Source organism: Podarcis pityusensis (assembly GCF_964106645.2).
Source record: "Podarcis pityusensis genome assembly, chromosome: 7".
NCBI classification, from domain to species: Eukaryota; Metazoa; Chordata; class Lepidosauria; order Squamata; family Lacertidae; genus Podarcis; species Podarcis pityusensis.
Genome location: NC_138031.1, coordinates 62,252,026 through 62,274,078, shown reverse-complemented (window position 1 = coordinate 62,274,078; position 22,053 = coordinate 62,252,026). Strand labels below are relative to the sequence as shown.

The window sequence follows — 22,053 nt, the reverse complement described above, 5'->3', positions numbered from 1 at the left end:
TCTGCTTTATATACATTATTTACACAATGGGCTGCACATGATTGGCTAATTCTGGAATTCTACTGTAAGCCAATCAGGTTGTGGATTCACTTCTATCTGGAGCAGGATTGGGTGGTTCCTGCCAACCAATCATACTGCTGCATTGTTCTAGGACCAATCAGACTGCTGCATTCTGAATCCTATTGTTCTAGGACCAATCAGACTGCTGCCTTTTGGATCCTATTGTTCTAGGACCAATCAGACTGCTACAGTTTGGATCCTATTCAACTCAGTACATAACAGGGATTTTTAAAATCGGGAAGCGAGGGCAGCTGGGGAGGCTGCAGAGTGCTAGAGCAATGTTTACTGGAAAGAAACACACACACATCACCCTTGACCACCTCGCAACAGGTGAGAATGAGGCAGAAAAATGGAAGCCTCTTTCTCGGGGGAAGAAAGCATTTGAAAACGTAGAGGACAGCTTTCAGCACAGCACTAATAGCCATCTGTGGCCTTAGGGAAAATGAGTTACTTGAAGCCAGAGACAAAACTGCTATTGAATGTCGCAGCGAGTTGGGAACAACATTGTTCGCAGCCATCTATGTTTTTCTTACATCACTTTTCCCCCCAGCTCCTCGGCTGCTCTTACATCCTAGAATACGCTTGCTTTGCAACTACCCTTTACACCAAATGCTTGTGTTTGTTGTAGGCAAAATATACGCTGGCAGGAGAAAGTGTGTTTGACCACTGTTAATTCGTCATTAAGAAATTGCATAAAGGTTTTCAGAGGGAAAGTGAGGACTGAGGAGGCAAAGAAGAGCCATTATTGTTCTAACCATGCTTCGACATCGTTTCTGGGCTGTTAGCCGCCTTTGTTTCACTGCCTCTTTGGACAAGCAGGCCACAGTTTGGAGGCTCACATAAGCGTAGGGAAGGAAGAGCACGGAGCGGAGCCTGTCATGCTTGCAAGAGCAGGGAGGGAAGAAGATGACAAGTTGATACACCTGCATCTTCTCTCTCAGCCAGTTAGCCTGAGGTGGAGATGGTAGAGGCATTCCTGATATGACACGGCAGGTTTGGTTTCACCTTGGTCAGCAGCAGGAAGGAAACTACCAGGGCACATCATGCCAGGGCAAAGTCGTCTTCCCAGTTTCTGCATTAGGGGGCAAAGAGTAACTCGGGACCACACTGAATGTCTGAGGGCATGATATGGTCCAGAAACTGATCCTGAGCTTTTTCCACAGACGACTGAGCCAGAGGCCAACTGCTGAAGAATTGGAGCAGAGGAACATTCTCAAACGTGAGTAACTGCAAGCTAGTGAGGGGTGTGGGGAGATGGCGTACTTGGGTCTCTGGGCAAAGGGCCCCTTCAGCTCCACCCCTCTCTCTGCTAGAGACAAGCAGGTTTTCGTTGCCCTTTTATTACTGTCCTCCTTCAAAGCAGGTTTCCTGTGAAGCTATATTCACAACATTTGTCTCGAACAGCTATCAGCATTTTCAATTTGGTACTTAGGGGAGGACATATTTGAGTCACAAGTAGTCAGCCAAGGAAGTCCAGGTTATGCTCTTGTTCTTTTGCAATACACTCCTGTGCATGTTTACTCAGAAGTAAGTTCCACTGATTTAAGCAGGATTTATTCCAGGTAAATGTGCATAGGGTTGCATCCCTACAGTGTATTGGATACCACCCTGTATGTCTAAGCTTGATGTAGTTAGCAACTGGGTTATAATGAGTAGATTGTGCTTTTGGAAACTAAGGATTTTTCAAGATACACGTGATTTGAGTGGCCTCCTTACTATGCTCTGCACTCACCTCCTTTAGGTCAGATAAACAAGTACATTTAAGGATTGCACTTAGGGAAAAATCCACTCTTCCATTTTGCATATTAAGGATGTGCACAGTGTTAATTGGCTCTCCCTTTTGGCAATTACAAAGCCTCCCCAAAGCAATTGTTCAAGTTTTTCTTTTTTGGGGAAAAATACTGTTTAAAACAACAACAATGTTCTAAACAAACACTTAATCTGGTGACTTTGTCAGGCACATGTAAGGCATTTGAAAGGAAAGGCCTGTGTACACAGAGATGTCTATCCAGGTACCTATTTTCCTGCTGTAGGTTAAAAAATAAATCAGCAAAATAGGCCCATTTATGTCTTTTCACTGGCTGCATCAGCTGTAACAGTTTGCAACCAATGATGTTTGTAACTGCATATATTTGAAAGAATGTAATGATGGGTCCCATAGAGGATGCTGAGCATTGAGACTTGCAAAGCTGGAGTTCATGGGATCAGATACAACCAAGTTGCATGGATGGCTCATTGCCACAAACTCTCTTCTTATATGCGCAATGCTTCTGGAACTCATTCCAGAAGCTGTTCCATAAAAGCAAAAATTTTACATCAGACTGAACCCTGAGCTGCTTGCCTTATCACTGTGCTCTGCACTGAGGCTGGCAGTGGTATCATTCTTCTCTTTCCCCCCACAGCTGATAGACCCTGAGGCACAGAGGTAATGGCTGAGGAAGCCCCTTGGCTCCCGGCGTAATAGTTGGCATGAACTGAGCCCAGTTAAAGGAATAAAATTCATGCCGGCACTTAGCCAGAGGAAAAAGGATTTCGATGTTTTGCAAGGTGTACAAAGGAAGGTGTTGGGAAAGAGGTAGCAGGAAGTTGACTGCTCTCAGGCATCCCTCAGAAGGGAAAGACCAAAATATCAATAACCCCATTCCAGTGCTTGCCAGATTTTTCATATTTCACATGTACAACCAGTCTACAACATTGTAAATCTTTTCCAGCGCGGAATGAGCAAGAGGAGCAGGAAGAAAAACGGGAGATAAAGAGAAGATTAACACGCAAGGTGAGAAGTTACTGCTACTTCCTTCCATTCTTGGGGGCCCTTAAAGCTTTTAACTGAATGTTTTAATTCCTTGCCATATTTGCCTCTGTTTTTGTGGTTGTTGTTTTTTAAATGCTGAGCAGTTTGTAAAAAGTGCACTAGCTTCTTTAGAAAGAACGCTTGAAACATTATCTGTAGTTACCTCTTTAGAAAGCTGCAGAGGGATATTCCTGGGTATTGCAATGCATTCATGTAGTTAGGGTACGTCTCAATGCAGTGTGGGTCACCAAGCTGAAAGCAGCTTGTCAGGGGCTCAACAAACTGCTTGGGAGCTCCAAAAATGTCAAGTGCTTAGCAGGTCACCCTGGTTTGCACCTCATGGTAAGTCAAATAGGTAAGGCTTATTGGAAGTGTGTGGATGTGCTGTCTCCCAGAGAGGAGCTTACACCACCTTTGCTTTCCCCCAATCCTTTTAGCTCAGCATGGTGTGACAGTTAAACCAAGGACTGGCTTTGCATACTGTCCAAACAGCTCATGGTTAGCAAGAAGGTAGCTTAAGCAGAAGTCTGAATTCAGATGACACACTCTGCCAAATCTTGGCCTAGCTGCCTTGCTGACCAGGAAGAAGCAAAGTTTCTCACTGCACCACTCATAAACTGGGGGAATTACTGGGGCACCACTTTTCTGTAGTGAAAGCAGGCTGGTGTTCCTGTAGGTTGGAGGGATATGAGACGGACAGACATAGGACAATGGAAAGTGCAACATTTTTAAAAAATTAACCAGATAAATATGGCCTTAAGGTGTCAGAAACATTTCTCTTCCCCCAGGCCTTTGGCGAATGAACAATCAATCACTTTTTAAACAGGGGTGTGTTGTTTTTGCTTGTTACTATGTTATTTATTTTTTGTGTTTTTATATAGTAAATGGCCCTGCGATCCTCACATGAACGGCAGTGTAGTAGTAGTAGTAGTAGTAGTAGTAGTAGTAGTATCAATATCAATAGGGTTTGCTGCTCAATCCTATGGATGTTTACTCAGATGCAAGTTCCACTGAGTTCAGTGGGACTTTACTCTCATATATAAACGCACATAGGATTGCCACCCTAAGCTTAAAGTTGAACAATTTTAAGTGGAACTGTGAGCTGGTTGGTTTAGTCAGCGAGCCTATTGCTGACTGTAATCATCAGTTTTTTCAAGGTAGAAAATTGCAGGGTTTAGTCATACATACTGCATGCATCCATTACACATTATCTTGTATGCATGGTTGTGTAAGCTCACATGCAGCCATGCTTCTCCATCCAATATATAGCAGTTCCTGTTTTTCAGTCTGTGTAAGAGATCACCCAAGACACATTTATCTATTTGTGTGTGAATCTTCATATGCTAAATTTATCTTCTCAAGATCAGACAGGCAGCAAAAAGCAAGTGGCACAGAGAGTACTACTCCAGAAGGAAAAGGTGATTGTTATTCCTTTAGAGTAAAACCACACAAAAAGGAAATACTAGGCTGTGCAGCAGGAAATGCTTTGTGAAGGTTTAGAGTGTCGGGTTTTTTCAAAAGCTCTCAGCATTAGCCTAATTCTGTTCTTGTTGAATGCGACATCTCCCCAACGCCACTCGTGAGACATTAAACTGAAGAATAGATGTTTAAGAATGGAAGCCTGGTTATTTGTCACATTTGAACCAGATGGGAATAAATCATTAGAGAACAGTGTAAGATTTTTGAGAGAATATTTATGTACTATTAGAAAACCTTCTAATGCATGAAAATTACACCAGCGTCAACACATATTTACCTGAACTCATGAAAACAGGCCTTTACAAATCACTCTTTCTTGTAAGCTGATAGATTTAGTTGCAACTTTTAATTGCATTTATTTATTTCCTTTATTACATTTATATATACCACCTATATCTTCCAAGGATCTCAGGGTGGTGTACATAGTTCTCATTCTCCCCACTTCATCCTCACAACAATTCTGAGAGGTAGGTTAGGCAAAGAGATGGTGACTGTCCCAGGATCACCCAGTGAGCTTCATGGCTGAGTGTGGGATTCAAACCCTGGTCTCCCAGGTCATAGTCCAGCACTCTAACCATTGTGCCACATATGCATTGAGAGGAGAGGAAGGGAAGTTCCACTGCACAGCCACAAGTCTTTGCAGTAATGGAACTACTTTCTTTGAATGCTGCCCTAAGCATCTTAGAATCCGGTTTAGGACAGTGGGGGTGCTTAACTTTGGCTTGACTGTGCACATTAACCTGCAGCCAGTGAAATCCAGAGCACATTTTCAGGATGGGGAAGGGCCATAGTTCAGTGATAGAGCATCTTTTTTGCATGCAGAAGATCCCAGGTTCAGCCCCCGGCATCACCAAGTAGGCTGGTGGAGAACCCTGTCTGAAATTGTGGAGAGCTGCTGCCCAGCAGTGTGGGCAGTAATGCGCTAAATGGGTCATTGGTTTGAGTCCATATAAGGCAGCTTATTGTCTTCCTATTTACATAACTTCATTACCCCAGCTGCATAAAGGCACTCTCTTTCTCTCTGTGCCTCTGTTTCATTTATAAAGCAAAACAATGCTACCAAATGATTTGCAGGTCAGTCATTTTCTTTGTTGACCTCCTGTTGTCTCAGAGCAGCAGCAGTGTCTTAGAAATAATGGGATCTTGAGAGTGGTGTGACCAGCCAGAGGAGGAGGAGATTAGGTGAGAAAACAGAAGCTGCTGTTAATTTGGATAAATTGTGTTTCTCATTGAAAACAAAGAAATTTCAAGGGGCAGAATTCCCTGTGCCACTCCTGGCCCCCGTCTAAGACACACTTGGCCTTCACCACCGTGTCTTAAACCCAAATAGGCAGGTTTTTGTACTGCTACAAATTGGATTCTCTGCCTCTGGACACTGAGTCCTGCAAGAAACAGGTGTGCTGATTCAACAAAGAGGGAAGGGGTAATGCGACAGGACATTATCAACACCTGAGTTGTTGCCATAGTAATAGCTGAAACACCAAGGAAATTCACAGCATGTCAGACCACGTTTCATGCTTCTCGCAGACATTTTGCACAGGATGTTATTTTATATTCCTGGACTGTGGCTTCACATGGTAGCCCCACCCATGTTTTGGAAACCAAGGGAATTCAGCTTTGTGAGATATTGGACTGGAAATTGGCTTAGTATCAACATTTGAAATGAACAGCAGCTTTTATTTATTTAAGCTACAGCACAGGTGTGGATATTTGAGGGTATCTGTAGCCAGCTGATGACACAGACAGTGAGAGCTTGCATTGCGCCTAGTGGTCCTGGAAGGCAAACCGATTTGTCTTCAGCAAAGGCAGAGCATTGTTGCCTGCTCCCTGGATCAACAGATCAAGGTGAATGTAGTTGAGAGGCACCCCAAGGCACAGTGAGTGGGCTGCATATATTCTGTGCAGTGTGTAGGAGCCTGGTACATAGAATCATAGAATTTGAAGAGACCACAAGGGCCATCGAGTCCAACCCCCTGCCAAGCAGGAAACACCATCAGAGCACTCCTGACATATGGCTGTCAAGCCTCTGCTTAAAGACCTCCAAAGGAGACTCCACCACACTCCTTGGCAGCAAATCCCACTGTCGAACAGCTCTTACTGTCAGGAAGTTCTTCCTAATGTTTAGGTGGAATCTTCTTTCTTGTAGTTTGGATCCATTGCTCCGTGTCCGCTTCTCTGGAGCAGCAGAAAACAACCTTTCTCCCTCCTCTATGTGACATCCTTTTATATATTTGAACATGGCTATCATATCACCCCTTAACCTCCTCTTCTCCAGGCTAAACATGCCCAGCTCCCTTAGCCGTTCCTCATAAGGCATCGTTTCCAGGCCTTTGACCATTTTGGTTGCCCTCCTCTGGACACGTTCCAGTTTGTCAGTGTCCTTCTTGAAGTGTGGTGCCCAGAACTGGACACAGTACTCCAGGTGAGGTCTGACCAGAGCAGAATACAGTGGCACTATTACTTCCCTTGATCTAGATGCTATACTCCTATTGATGCAGCCCAGAATTGCATTGGCTTTTTTAGCTGCCGCGTCACACTGTTGGCTCATGTCAAGTTTGTGGTCAACCAAGACTCCTAGATCATGCTATCTTATACTCTGGCACTATTGCCCAGAAGGTTGACCACCAATGAGGCATGCTACTTATAGTAGCATAGATAGCTCTGGTGAGATTTAGACAACTACTTTTTGGGGGAGGTTGGGATCCCATTGCAGTCAAGTTGTTGCCGAACTACAGATTCCATCATCCCTGACCATTGGCTATGCTGGCTGGAGCAGAGGGGAGTTTTGGTCCAACAACACTTGGAAAGGTCCCCAGCCTTTATCACATCATAACTGTTGTATTATCTCGTTTGGTGAATCTGGCCATTTGGCCAACCAATTGCCCATGGGGTCCAGCTAAATGGAAAGCCAAGTACTATCACCACCTTCCTTCTCCGGACTTCTGTAGTGTTGTGGGAGCATAACACTCAGTTCTAGCCATACAGTTAGAACTGCCAAGTGAAGCCAATGAAACAGTGAGGGATTGTCTGAATACACCAGTTTGGCTCGCTTCAGTGGAATAGTTGGAGCAGAACACTGGGAGCATCTCTTGAACACACTTTGTTAAAATGAGTGAGAATTGCGCCAAGGAATGTTCTCCCACATAGCTCCCGATTTGTGCCATAAAGCTTAGGCACCAGAAATCCCTAGTGGGTTGTGCTTATTTACTGGTGCGACATCAAAGTCAAGTTCAAGGGTGCTTTTTCATGATTGTCACAAGCATCAACCAAGTCTGTTCCTTACATGGACGCGCTGTGAAAGAGAGAAAATGTCCGCTGTGTAAAAGTATCCAAGATCTTACTTGAGAGAGAATGCGTTTCATTGGTGTTTTTGCATGTGCTATAATATGGAAAAAATGGACAAATGCCGCTAGCTTTGGCAAGAGTGCAAGTGGCCTTTGCTGTTTGTGTCCTGCACTGTTAATACCTGCATACAAGCTGCTGCTGCGATTCAGTTCTTGCCCATATTCCTTCTAACCGCTGCTCTAGATATCTTGGTCTTGGGCAGAATTCTGTGCCACACCCTACATTTGGAGTGGAATCAATGCTTCAAATATGCAGAGGGCCACAGGGCAGACTAATGCTCAGTGAAAATATTATGGTTTTAAGCCCCTAGTAGTAACTTGTACATGCTCCAAGCCTTCAGCCCCTGCTTAGCTGAAGGAACCATAGCTGTTCCTTTCAAGCTTGCTTTTTATCTTGTTTATTTATTTATAGTTTATTTTATTTATTAAATTTCTATACCAGCCTTCGAGGATCACAGGATGGTTTATAATATATATATAAAAAATAAATGCACAATATAAAAAAATCCCAAAAATGTACAACATAGTAACAAGCAAAAGCAATTACTCCCCACCCCAATTTAAAAGGCCATATAGATTGTTAAATTAGCCAAAGGCCTGGTTGTAGAGGAAAGTTTTTGCCTGATGCAAGGTACCAGGTGAGCCTCCCTGGGAGTACACAGGGAATTTTAGGGTCAGGTTCAGCTTGAGCTGTGCCACAATATATATATAGGACATCTTCACTCCCAATCGCGTTCTAAAGCATTAACCCAAAATATCAGAAGCTTCCTATATGGATGGGCGATGAAAGCCTCAGTCAGGCAAAGGACAGGATGAGGAAGCTAACTGGATAGAACCCGAGCTCATTTCCTTACAAAGCAGATTAAGCATTTCCTTCTTTCTGTTCAAAGGCTTCATTCCGTTAGCGTTTTCCCAACCATCACAAGACAAGTTAATTGCTTTAAAATCACAGTTGTAATTATTCATGACAAGGGACTCTTGCTTTCTTAAGACTTGTTCACCTAGCTCAGTTTCCTCTGGAGCAGGGACTAAGCAATGCCCACAGGTCATATCCCTCCCACTAAAGATCGCTCCCTGGAGCAATCAGTCCATGAACGAGTCACGTGCCCAGGCTGGCTTTAATAGGTCAGATATAATCCCGCAGGTCCGAAAGTTGCCCATCTCAGCTCCAGAGAGTCTGATCATTGTGAAAGTTCCTGCTGTCCTATACTCAAGCATCACTTTTCTCTTATTCCCTGATAACACAGAATGTGCTGATGACAGTAGAAAGTGACTTCACTATTCAGTCTAAATCATTGTTTTAAGTCTAAATTTAGCTTACAAGCTCTTCTTTTTTGATCCCTTGTCATCACAAAAATATAAATAAGAACATTATGTTTTTCAAAGGCATGCTACATTTGAATAGCATCCAGAATCTGTGACAAACAGCCCAAAGCTTTGAACTCAGTGATAACGCTGGCACTTCATCCTTAATTTATGCTGTGGTGGGGAAACATCACATGAGCAGAGAGGGTGGAACTCCACATTTACTTTTGAGTGCACAAGCTTTTAATCCAATCTTTGATATTCCCAGGGTCAGGTTTCAGGGGACTTGTTGCTTATTTGGTTTAGGACTGCATGCGAAATAAATAAATCATTGCGGAGTTATGATGGTGGCGGTGGCGGCGGCAGCAGCAAAGATAAAAATGTCCTCTTTGTAGTTCAGTGATGTCTGCAACTCAAATTTAGCTGTCACTGTGTAATGGGGAAGCACAAGATCACATGCACTTAGGCTGCATAGAATGAGGCTACTGTTTTGTAGATGCAAAAAAATAAATCTGCCAGCCTTGCACAGGGATGTTGCCAGCAATCTTTTCTTGGTTTATGGCAGAGTTGGGAACCTCAGGAACAGGAGGCCAAGTGTGTCCCTCCAAGTCTGTCTTCTTGGCCCTTGAGACTCTCATTATACCATACTCCCTTGTATTTTTGCCTGGCTGGAATATATCCTTGAACTCCAGGAATCTGGCTGGAGAATAAAGCCAGAGGCGTGTGCAAACCAGCCCTACTTCACAACGCTAACATTTACATGTATTGCTCCGCCCACCTTTGACTTTGGCTCCACCCACCACATGTGTCCCTCAGAAGATTTCCCAGATGGGAATGCAGTCCTCTGAAAAAGGTTCCGTGCCCCTGGTCTCTGGTGAGATGCTTTCAACTGTTAGGATTCAAGCTCAAAGGAATGGGTAGGCAAACAGAGATTCCAGGCAGGCCTAGATGCATTGTTCAAAAAACAGCAACAAAGGTATTTTTGGTGACCTATGCACTGAAGGATGAGAAATACAAGCTATAGTCCCTGGTTGTATTTATAACCTGCCTGGGGGCTTTCACTCTATTAGAGTTGAATTATTACTCTGCTCTAGGCAGCACATGTCTGAAAGAGGCACGGCTTCATAAGCGCTTCGTAATGCTTAGACGGGAAAAATGTTTTCCATCCAAGAGGCCTGTTGCATGCAGAATTTTGTGTGCAGCCGACAGTGAAATGAATTTTCTGCATGTGCATTCTGACACAGCATTAGCTAAAAAGACTTGGGCTCTATCCAACTCAGCACGACTGGAGTTCCACTCACACAACTCTAGCTTTCCTTTCCTCTCTTTCCCTCTTCAGCTCCCTGCATGGCCTCAGAATCTCCTGCAAAGGATCCAATGCTCTAGCAGATTTTGAAGAGAGGGGGAGAAGAGGGCGCTGCGGGGGGAGGGGAGGGAGGGGAAGTGACTGGAATTCTGTTCACCTTAATACAACCCTATATCTCTGAAAAATACTACAGGGGTTACAAAAAGATAGGGGTTTGTGTAACCCCTGTAGCAACCACTTTTGCTGAATCACCGGGACCAATTTTGTTGACGTCCTTAAGCTTCCAGCCACTTTTCCAGTTAATAGCGTTTTAGTAGAAGTGGCGTGATATTCTTCATAGTCCCCACATCCCAGTCCAAAAACACATTTAATATTAGGTTATCAACTGCTGCACCAGTATCAGATCATAAAGCATGAGGCCATTGTTGGATTGACATTACAAGGTCCTACTGGGTAGAGTGGCCATGCTCCCATGAGTAGCATGGACTTGGTAAACCTTTCCCCAAGTCCCCAAAGTGAATTCAGCTATTTCATTTCAGGTTTCTCGCCTCTTCTATAGGCTGGGGAAAGGATTCTATTTTAGACAGCCCTAAAGCTTGCCATTGAATCTCCACTGGCATGGCCATGAAAGGAAAGCCCTTAATTCACCCCTGTTATTGAATGTAAATTAAATTAAACATAAAGTCAGTCTAGATAGTTGTAAGAGATAAGGCCTAGCATCAACAGGACCTAAGATCAAATTTAGGGTTGCAGCATTCTTCCAGAATTGTGATTAGAGTAGCTCCTGACAAATGGAACAAAAATGCTGCTCTTATCTATGGTTGCAAAGATGAAACTGATTGGACATAATTTAAGAGAGGCATTTGTGTAACATACTGATCTCAACAGGTTGCCCCAACCCTTGGAAAATCCCTGTAATTCTGCTTACTTTATTAAAAGTTAAGTGCATTCAAGGGGAATATAAGTCCTTTTCAGCCATACTCTGCTCTTGGGTAAATGCCTATCACCAACTATTAAATATACAGACTTAACAGTATGACAGAAGTATGACAGATTTGTGAAGACCTCTCCGAGCACTGTTCTCCTACTTTTTTTACATCACTGCATTAGAAATAATTGTTTTGGTACAATGAAGATTGTTGCATGCCAAACGCTCTTTCAGTTGGTAGGCCACCAACAGCATATCTGACTACTGCCCCATATACTCCTCCTCAATAATTCTGAGAATTATTGGGCTGGAAGTAACAACTGGGGATGCTTAATCAACATACTTCAGCCTTACTTTCTATGGAAAAAAGTACCATGAAATCAAATAAATGCAGAGTCATAAACAACAAGCAAGGAAAGCAGTGTTAATTGCCTCCATGTGTCTCTACAGTCTGACATATCAGGTAAGTTTTCTCTAGTTTTTGAAAAGTGGACATTGCACATCCATGATGCCACCACCAAGAAGGCACTTTAACAAGGTGCCCTGTCTTGGACTCCCTCAACATTTGATGGAGTTATGAAGAATCAGTGGTGGGTGTGAAATTAACAAATCATGCATTCAGTCCAGTATTCAGAAATAATAGGCAGCCTTTTAGTACAAGAGATGTCTCTTGGTGGCCTCACATCTAATGTTAAGATGGCAGAAACAGCGGTTAAAAACCAACCACTGGACACAGATGAGGAACTGGAAAATAAAGCAGCATTTCTCTTAACTTCCCCTCTCCCCTTCCCTTTGGTCAGCACAAGAAATCAGTGTATCGCTTTGGGGAAGAATGACATTTTGGAACACTTCTCTTTTTCCCTACAGCTAAGTCAAAGGCCTACAGTAGAAGAGCTGCGCGAAAGGAAAATTCTCATCCGCTTTAGTGATTATGTGGAAGTGGCAGATGCTCAGGACTATGACAGGCGGGCAGACAAGCCATGGACACGGCTCACAGCTGCTGACAAGGTACGTAGCTTAGGGGAAGCCTTGGGCTTGAGCCTTGGTCTAATGCAGGGGTAGCTAACGTAGGACTGTAATTTTCATCAGCCCCAACCAGCATGGTCCATAGTCACTGATGATGGGAGCTCATCAGCACCCTCCACAATGTCCTTGCATAAATCTATTTGCATAAGCCCATTTGTTAATTAATCTATGGTTTCTTCAATGCACAGAAATTCATATTGAAATATGCATTTTTGAACATCTTTTCTCCCCAAGAACGAATGCTTAAGTGTGTTTTTATCTTGATGTACACATTTTTATAAGCTGTTGAGCCAAAAATTGCATCAGAAAATTTGGGGAAGTGCAAAAACCAAAGGATGACTGTGGTTGGATCTGCACAATAGTCTAGGAGGTGCAGTTCAAGTCAGCTCATACAAGGAATTTGCAAAAGAATTGCTTCTTAAAGCATGCCTGTTCGATGGAGCTACAACTGGATTTTTTGTGCTTTCCCTGCCAAGTCTCTTTAATTTTCCCATCACAAACAACTTACACTTGCTTAAATTTGCATTAATTCCAGTAAAGTCTGTAGGACATTTACACCATCACCAAACCTGGCATGAGGGAAATCAAGCCTGTAATTATTTGAGAAATACTTTGTTGACAACACTTGCATGCATTTTTTTGCTGAGCAATTCCACCAGAGGAATAGATTTTGCAAGCTGTTTCTGTACAGGATACCACAGAACTGAGATAAGAAATTATTCTGTGTTTACTTACCGTGGCACTCAGGCTTGCCACATATTCAACCATGGAGTGACAATAAGGTCTGTGTTTCTTAAGGTGATAGCTATGTTTTGTCAATCTTTATTCTCAATCCCAGTGGTCTCTTTAATGTCTGGTTTAATGTACCAAGTATCTTGAGTTACAAAAAGAGGCCTTCTTGCAACACACCACCTATCTTACACCTATCGCCCAAAACTGTTTGACTGGAGACGTTAGAATAAAAGGTATTTTTCCATGGAAAATGGTACCCCTTTCAAACCACACCCAGCCCTCTTAAAAACCACAGTCTTTCACCAGTCTTGGTTAGATCTGAGTTAGATCTGGCCTCTCAGGATACAGTCTAGCCTATCAAGCCCCCATTGATTCTGTGTGGATTTCTGCCATCACAGAACCTACGGCGAAAAATAAGCAGCACAGGAGATAACACAGATACATTATAAATCACTCAACATTTGTGTGCTAGAAGAAGAGGTCATGTGCACTCTTCCGGAGAGTTCATCTTTGCAGCCTGATTGTCCTCCTGCAGTTAGTGGCATGTCTATTCCTGTTTGTGAAGATGCTTTATCACAGCTTGGAGGAAAGTCAAACTGACAGCTTTCGCTAAAAGGAGACAGTTAATGCTCCATGGTATTTGCCCGTGCTCCTGACGGACAAGATTTGACTTCCGTCTTGAAAGATGTGATATACCCCTTTTGAAAATTCTTTTGACACTATTAGATTGATGTAGAAGAATCTCTAGTAGAAATTGAAATGTGGTCTGAGGTTGTTGGGTCTTCAGCAGCAAAAGACCCAGGTCGTAAGATTTAAGTAGTGATGACCTTCGGGCAGAGTGATCTCCATTAAATCTGTCTTTTTCCTGGTTGGTGTGATGATTTATGTTTGGCAGATCTGTGTTCCCAAAGTCCAGTGTGTAAGAACTAGGAATGAGTACCAAACTCACCAGCAAAGGACAAGGGAACTCAAGAAGTATGTCTCTGCCTCGTGGCTTCTTCTGTGGCTAGCAGGCAAAAGCTCATGCAACCTGGACTCTCCCCCCCCCCCCTTTTGAAATAAAATACAGCCATCATACGTGTCAAATGCACACTCAGTATTTACAAGTGCATGAGTTTTTGCCTTCTACAGCACAAGCCATTTTGAAGATCAAAAACTGCACGAGGTTCCTGTTTTCATATTTGGTGAGAGTGTACCATGGTCCATGCCTTTTGGGGGAAAGTCTTTTATCTAGCTCTCCTAATTCGGCAATTGCTTTACTCTCACTAGATTTAACCCTAAATTCTACCCTTATATCTAAAGAATTAATTTCCTTCCTGTTCACAGCAGCCAGAATAGTTATCCTTTTCTTAAAATACAGTGGTACCTCGCAAGACGAATGCCTCGCAAGACGGAAAACTCGCAAAACGAAAGGGTTTTTGGTTTTTTGAGTTGCTTCGCAAGACAATTTCCCCTATGGGCTTGCTTCGCAAGACGGAAACGTCTTGCAAGTTTGTTTCCTTTTTCTTAAAACCGTTAATACAGTTGCAACTTGACTTCGAGGAGCAACTCATAGCACGCGGTGTGGTAGCCTTTTTTGAGGTTTTTGAAGACTTTGGTGATTTTTGAAGCTTTTCCAAAACTTTTCCGACACCGTGCTTCGCAAGACAAAAAAAACTGCAAGACGAAAAAACTCGCGGAACGAATTAATTTCGTCTTGCGAGGCACCACTGTAGTCAGCAATTCTGTGCATGCATACTTGGGAGAAACGTCCCATTAGACCGTGGCCCTTGCTTCTAGTCAATATGTATTGGATCCAGGTGTACAACGCACTGACAGGTGAGCATCCCAAGTGTCACCCAGGCTGCTATAACGTATCCCATTCCGAGCGGTGGCTCTAGCAAGCTACTGATCTGGTAAGAGACGGACCACTTTCCATTTAGTGCCCATCTATTCATAATTTAGAAAAGTGGAATGTACCTTCAGACTGCTTTTCAGCTGCATATTTACGTGCTTCTTTTTTGTCCCCTGCAGGCGGCAATTCGCAAAGAGCTCAATGAATTTAAAAGCACTGAAATGGAAGTTCACGAATTAAGCAGGCATTTAACAAGGTGAGATGCTTTTTTTAAAATAAAAATAATTAAAAATGACTGAAAAAGCAGATTTCTAGTACAAACTCCATCAGCATAAGGCCCATATGTAGCCCTGACCAATATTTGGTTTAAAAAAAATCTCCAGGAGCCCTTCATTGTCAGTATGTATTTAATTTTTTTGTATACTATTGATCTGTAGTATTACTAGATGTAAGGCTTGCCTTGGGCTGTATACAATGAAATTTGCAACTACATTCGCAGCTTCATTTCCATAGAAGCAAAAACATGGCAGGAATGGTGTATACACATATTTACTATTATTATGCAAAGGGGGGTGGTTTAGCCCTGGAATTTTTTCCAGATGGGTAATAAAGGTCTACATTTTTGTTTCTGAAAACGCTGATGTACCACTCAGCTTTGTATCACAGAATTTAAGAACTTACGAAGAGTCCTGCTGGGTCAGACCAAAGGATTGAATGTTGCATGGAGTGTGTTTGTATATGGACCAGTTATACTGGGAAACCTCTTATCTATTTGAACACAGAAGCCTACCCTCCTAACCCTGTGACAGGAAACCACCAGGGCTCGTTTTCCATGTCTATTTGTACCTATCCCCCCCCCCCATCTTGATTTTTATGCTGTTGAGTCATCCCACTTACACAAACCCCCAATAAGCCCCTATTATAAAATCATTAGGAAGGTAATGAATCTTTGTGCCATTATGGAAATGAGTAATGGGCAGACTTAATATGTGTATGTGTTGCTTTTCTCTTGTGGCAGATGAAGAAGCTCTTATGAGAGTGAAATACTGTGTAAAATAAAAGACCCCGGGAACCTCTTATGACATATTGCAGTGTAGTTCACACAACAGTTGCACGGTAGTTTTATGTATGAATGACTCTCTGGTGGAGGAATATAATTGAGGATTCTTAGAATGTACAAGTCAGCTAGGACAGTCACAGTGGCTTTGGGTAGAATTAACCTCTTCCATTCCCAGGAAGACAACCTGGCAGTCCTTCTGCTACCCAGTTCTTCCCCAATCTGGTGCCCCCCAGATGCTTTGCACTACACCTTCCGTCTGCCCCAGCCAGCATGCTGATGGTAGTTTTACTTCAAAATGTCCGGTGGGCACTAGGTTGGAGAAGGCTGCCATCCCACCTATCAGGATGAATTGTTGAGAGGTCTTCATTCCCACAGCAACTCCCAACTCACTTCTCCATGGTTCGCAGGACTGTTGAGGGATTAGGTTTTTATTGGATATTTCAGACCCAAAGCTCTGTCATGATTCTGAATGTTTGGAAAAAAAATATGCAACCATCAAATTGGTTGACTCATTCAAACACAACTGGATTTACTTTCTTTTCCTTCTCCGTCCCCTTTTTTAATTTTAGGTTTCATAGACCATAGAAATTGAGCACTCCACCATCTTCAAAACATATCTGGAAAGAACCATAAGTGCTGGTACCATTCACTTCTCTGTTAATGTACAATGTAAATTTCCTGGACTGCCTTTTTAAAAACCAAGAAGAGGAGGAAGAAGATGACAACAGGGAAGCTTGTGTTTTCCTGTACTTGGTAGAACTACATCATGAGACATGTTGGGACAACTTTCAGCAACCGAAGCCACCCATGGCAAGAATTGGGCCAGGAGTTGGCACTCATATTCGAAACTCTGCTGTGTGGATTCCCCATCCTCATCCAAGATCAGCCGTTAATGCATCCCGTCTTCCTTCAAGCATCTCCCATCTGACTCCAAAGAAAGCTGAAGGCAGTTGGTGTTGGGCATAGACCTGCTGGACAAAAGCTCAGACAAGGCCTACCATCCTTCTGGGTCAACACTTTGAGCAAACACTTCTTTCTGTTTGAGAGCACCTTAGAAAGATGCGGGGGAAGGCCAAGACCCGCTCAGAGGATCTACCTATCTTTGACACTTCACAAGAATCATCCCTGGAGGATCTCTTGGCTGGCTGGCTGGCTGTCACCCATTTGTTTTGTGAGGGAAACACCCAGAAGATTCCTTGTCACCCATCTCTTTCATTCAAGTGACCCCCCTCCCCCCTTTGCTGCAAAAAGTGATGTTTTGAAATTGTTGCCGATTATTACAGGGATATTCAGTAACATGCTTATTACCTTTATGGAGAGAACGAGTCAGGATGCCTTTTGCCCTGCTTGGTAACTTCCTGCTTTCATTTACACCTGCATAAAGAGGCTGGATGGCAGAGCAGCTCTGCCAGTTAACCAAATTGATACAGCACGCCAACTTTACTTAGATGCTGCAGGTTCCGTAAGGTGTGCAGTGCAGAGAAGAAAGGAGCTCAAGATCATTGTAGGGTCAATTTTGCTCTGTGCGCATGGATACGTTTATTTTTTAAGAGCTGGGATTTCTGTTGTGTAGAACACTACCTGGTGTAAATAACAAAATATGTTGTCATGAATGTCCCAGCATGATACTGAGAACCAAAGCATTTGGATTGGATTTGTGGAGGGGTTTTTTGTTGTTGTTGTTATTAAGGCATTGGCTCTTCTCTTAATAGGATGACCCTGGCACATTGGATAGTGTTCCAGATCCCTGTCTTTGATAGCACTTTGGCTAAGCCCACCAGCTTGATGCCTCCTGGTAAGGAACCCCCACTCTCTTTCAGCAGCTGAGCCCTGAGCATGCCTCTCCCAAGCGAAGTTCAGTTCTCACACTTTTCCACTGGTGTTAAGTTTGTATAGGGCAGCATAACTTTTCTTTTTGAACCGAACACTTGGTAACCTGCATTTTCTCCTCACCCCATGGAAAAGGCCCTCTCTCTTCCTCAGCCCGAGTCAAATAAAAGCAGGCCTATTTAGTGGTGCACTTTTTTTCCCTTACTATTTTTAGCTGAGGAGGCTACACTGGGGTGATAAGGCATTCCCCACCATCACTGGGCACCACAGCTAGTGGGTGGGCACAATGCTGTGAAAAGCTTTTACATATTACAGATCCTAAGTACCTTGCATTTATCAACAGTTGTGTGGTAGCATGCCAGGGGATTCACAAGGTGTGGTTATGGGTCTGTTTTCTTCGTTGAAGCACAGGACAAGGCTCAGCATTCTTTACTGAGTGGCTTGGAGGACACACAAGGGATCGATTTACCTGCTGGTTTATCTCCTGTGTGCCTTCCAGTTAAAAATACAGATTATGGCTACGGTTACAAACCAGACAAGGTAGAACATTTCCTCCTAACAATAAGATTGCCAAATTCTGCAAGTGAAACCACTTATTCTGGTTTTACTGTGATTTGTGATACACTTGGTTAAAGAAATATGCTGAGTCTTTCCCCACATTTCTGCCAACATTAATTTCCAAGTGGGCTGGGCTATCAGTTTAGCACTTAACACATGCAATTGGGGAGCCTATTCACAATACAAGTCTTGTAGCTTTTCAAGACCTAGCGCTCAGCCCAATGTTATCCACGTGCAAAGGAGCATCTTCCAGAGCTAGTACAGTGGCACTTCTTTGAAGATGCCCCCTTGCCCTACATTAAGATACCATTGAGCTGATCTGGGAGTGACTACATACTGTGTTGCCGTTGTACATTTGGAAATAGATGGGTCCACTCTGCTGACCCTTAGCGGCTTCCTTTACTTGCATGCAATGGGCTATTGCATGGAACATTGAATTTGCTTGTTTTCTGCAGGCAGGCAGGTTCCTAGCAGGCTTGCGTGTGCAAAACACCTGTTCCAAAACCTCAGTGTCCCTACCATGCAAACAAAGAAAGAAGCCAATTATTGGGTCAAGGCAATGCACTGTATTCATTTCCAAAAAGTAGTACTAAACAAATGGATATTTATTTCCCCCTGTAACATAGAAATGGATCTAGCGAAACTTTCATTTGAAAAATGGCTTACTTTTCAAGTCTGCTTAATGCTTGTCTTGCCTGGAGCAGAGCCATTCAGCTGTTCCCCTAGCACAGTGATCACAGGTGACGGGAAGTGTGCACTCCACTACAAATGCCTAATGCAACGCTTTCCCTCTGAAATCTATGGAGATGGGCTTTACTGTCATCCTGCTTCCATTCATTTCAGCAGGGGTTGCAGAGATGTCTCATTTATTTCCCCTAGCATGAGCAGTGAACTTCTGCATTCACTTAAATATGCCTCTATGATTCACATGCAGATGAAGGTTATCTCGCACAGAGCTGCAATTTCTCTTGCTGCATGGACAAAAACCATTTCCTCCCTCCCTCAAAATCTGTCAAAGGGTAGTGATTTGAAAAAGGGCACAGATGATGTTGCTTCATATGGCAAACAGGGTTGAAAATTGTTCCCTGCGCCCGCCTGTTCATCCAGCCGAACTTTATTCTTGTGTGAACAGAAAAGCAAGGGAAGAGTACGCCTGAGCATCTCAGTGGTTCTGGAACCAGTGCATTTTCCAGTTACTCTCCAAGTCAAGTGTATGTACATAGTTTTGTCTTTGTATAGGAGTGAATGTGGTGACAGTCAAACCTGTGATCTTCCAGTATTGTAATTTAACAGATTATGGCTGTATGGGGGGGGGGGGGAGTAAAAACCAGAACAAAATGTAAATACCTAGAGGAAACACTAAAACTGAATCTCTACATCCTAGGGTTTTTGTACATATTGAAACTGCATGGTATTTAAATTGTCTCTGATGTATGCAGTTTCTTAAAAAAAAATCATTTTAAAAGAAAAAACGTGGTCTTTTTTTCCTTGCCTGCTATTGATTCTACAGTTATTTATGATGCAGCACAGAAGTGACATCTAATTTATTTACCTCGAATATGCTGCCTTCCTTCCTGTTTAGGTTTCCAGGCCACTAAACAGCAACTTGAGTCTCACTACAAACAATAAACAACAACAAACCAGAACCAACTGAATGCTGAACAACATGATAGTGGCTAAAAGCTCAAAGGGGCCCTTTCTCTGCAGAATTGCTCCCTCTAGCGTGCAGGAAACGTAACAAGGAACACAGATAACCAGGAAGTATAAATCAGCATCGTTTGAGTGGCTGGCAGAGCAATCCAAACTATAGGAAGCCAGGGTAATATATGCCAAGGTAAATTATGCTGGTGTAATCTTACACACCATTTTTTGATTTGGAACACTCTTTCTGCCAGTGTAACTTGCTAGGTCATCTGACAGAGCCAAAAGAAGCCTGGAAAAGGGGCAAGTCTCGCCTTGCCGCCACCACCCACACTGCTTTTTCAGGAATAACTCTGGCTTTGGCTGCGCCAAAGCTACACTGGTGTAACTCTGACAGAACCTTATTATCAGTGCCATTTTCCCAGAAAAAGAGGTGCCAGAGCTCACCACATGGGCTTCTCTTAGAATGGCAATGGCACCCACCTGAGAGGTGCCAGAGTTGAGCTCTGGTGAGCTCCAGCTAGGGAAAAAAAGCCCTGCTTCTTATTAGAACAAGAAAATTTATAATTTATTCTTTCTAAATGAGGCAAGGCCTTTCATTTTATGAAAGAGAGCAAGAAAACCCGAAACACTATAGTTATGGTAACCCTGGCAATCAGTGCACTATTTCAAAAAGCGAAAATCTAGCTTTTTTTTCTTCAAAGTTCTGCAAAAAAAGCCAAAAAGTTTCTGAATATATGGCAACCCTAGATTCTACATAACTAGTTGGGTCTCTACCAAAAGGCTTACTTGCTTTCATCACCTCCCACCCCTAAACACGAAACAGACTTATTGATGAAAGAACATGCCACAAACTGAGTAACACAACGCACAAAAGGAAAATTCTCTCTGCAATCTTATTCTTTGTACGTACAACAGGGTGATTAGATATGAACTTTCCACTGACATTTAAATGGCGGCGTTTGATTGACTTCTAGACACTGCAGAAGGCTTCTTGCTGCCTTTAAAAAACATTGCTCTAAAATTGCTATTGTTCGTGTGAAAAGTTCAGCACAGCTCGTTTATCTCATCGCATCAACTTCAAGTAGCACCAGCGTGCCACAGAGGAAAAGGTTTGGGGGTTTCTGGGGGTTTTTTAATAGTCTGGCACCTGAGCTTTAAATAGTAGTTTACAGCTGTGCGTCTCAGCACATTCATGCACTAACTGACACGGTTGATGGAAGACGGTTAACACCAACATCAGTCAAAAATAAAATAGGGATTTTATCAGAAAGCAACTACAGTGGTACCTCAGGTTAAGTACTTAATTCGTTCCGGAGGTCCGTACTTAACCTGAAACGGAGCCCGATTTCTGTTCTCATCCTGAAGCAAAGTTCTTAACCCGAGGTACTATTTCTGGGTTAGCAGAGTCTGTAACCTGAAGCATACGTAACCCGAGGTACCACTGTACTGACCACATTCTCTGCCAAATTAAAGTACTCTGCGGTCGAAGCACACGGATTGGGAGAGCTGAGCATTCTGCAAGACTGACAGTTTCCCAAATTAATAAAGCAGAAGGCTGAAATGTGGGGGGGGGGGGAAGGGTGTCAATATTCTGCTAGCATCACCTAAAATGGGCACAGTTGCTACCCTGCATGCTTCAGCTGGTTAACCAGTTAGGATCCGTTACATGGTCTAATGTAATAATGGGTTATATAACACTACTATTGTATGAAAGTACTAACATTCTGAGGAACATCAATATGGAGGTGAGCGCAGAGGACTGGGACACCATTAAAGTTGACAAGTGGGTGGGATGGTGGAAAAGACTCTTTCCAAACACAAAGGGTACAGGAAACATGAGGCTGGTTATCTAGGGCGCCCTTCCCCAAGCTGCTGCCCTGCGTAAGTTTTGGATTTCAACTCTTGTGCCAGATAGGAGCTGTAGCTCAAACACTGGCAAGGCACACAGGGAGCAAAAGACTCAGGCAGAGGAGGAACACTTCTTGCTGCGTAAGGTAAGGGAACAGAGTGGGCAAAGGAAGCGAAGAGAATAAAGGAGCTGTTGAGTGAACATTCCTCTACTTAAGTCACAACTTTCCACATCACTAGGCAAGGCAACTAAATTTTTAAACAATTTAAAATGAAAAGCAAACCATGATGCAAGGAAGAGCAGCACA

The 22,053-nt window shown here is 43.1% G+C and overlaps 2 protein-coding genes across 12 annotated transcripts in view; one reads left to right on the top strand and one right to left on the bottom strand.

Annotated features, from left to right (window-relative positions):
• The window catches only part of PHACTR1 (phosphatase and actin regulator 1), a 258,294-nt gene extending 238,728 nt beyond the window's left edge, over positions 1–19,566 (top strand). For all 9 annotated transcript variants that reach the window (XM_081014820.1, XM_081014824.1, XM_081014821.1 and 6 more), the window contains 5 exons: positions 1,224–1,279; positions 2,772–2,833; positions 12,081–12,221; positions 14,985–15,061; positions 16,435–19,566. In XM_081014820.1, the coding sequence (XP_080870946.1) occupies positions 1,224–1,279; positions 2,772–2,833; positions 12,081–12,221; positions 14,985–15,061; positions 16,435–16,450 (352 nt within the window). In that variant the 3' untranslated portion in view covers positions 16,451–19,566. The remainder of the gene's footprint in view (positions 1–1,223; positions 1,280–2,771; positions 2,834–12,080; positions 12,222–14,984; positions 15,062–16,434) is intronic.
• Positions 1–22,053, bottom strand: part of LOC308482027 (TBC1 domain family member 7-like) — a 47,043-nt gene that overhangs the window by 9,805 nt on the left and 15,185 nt on the right. The window contains exons 10-11 of one of the 3 annotated variants that reach the window (XR_013988926.1): positions 19,806–19,869; positions 17,545–18,768 (exon numbers count right to left, since the gene is read on the bottom strand). The exons of 1 other annotated variant lie outside the window; for it this stretch is intronic. The gene's annotated coding sequence lies outside the window, so the exon portion shown is untranslated. Of the gene's footprint in view, positions 1–17,544; positions 18,769–19,805; positions 19,870–22,053 lie in introns of those variants that run through there. One more of the 3 variants, XR_013988927.1, reaches the window with a different exon arrangement.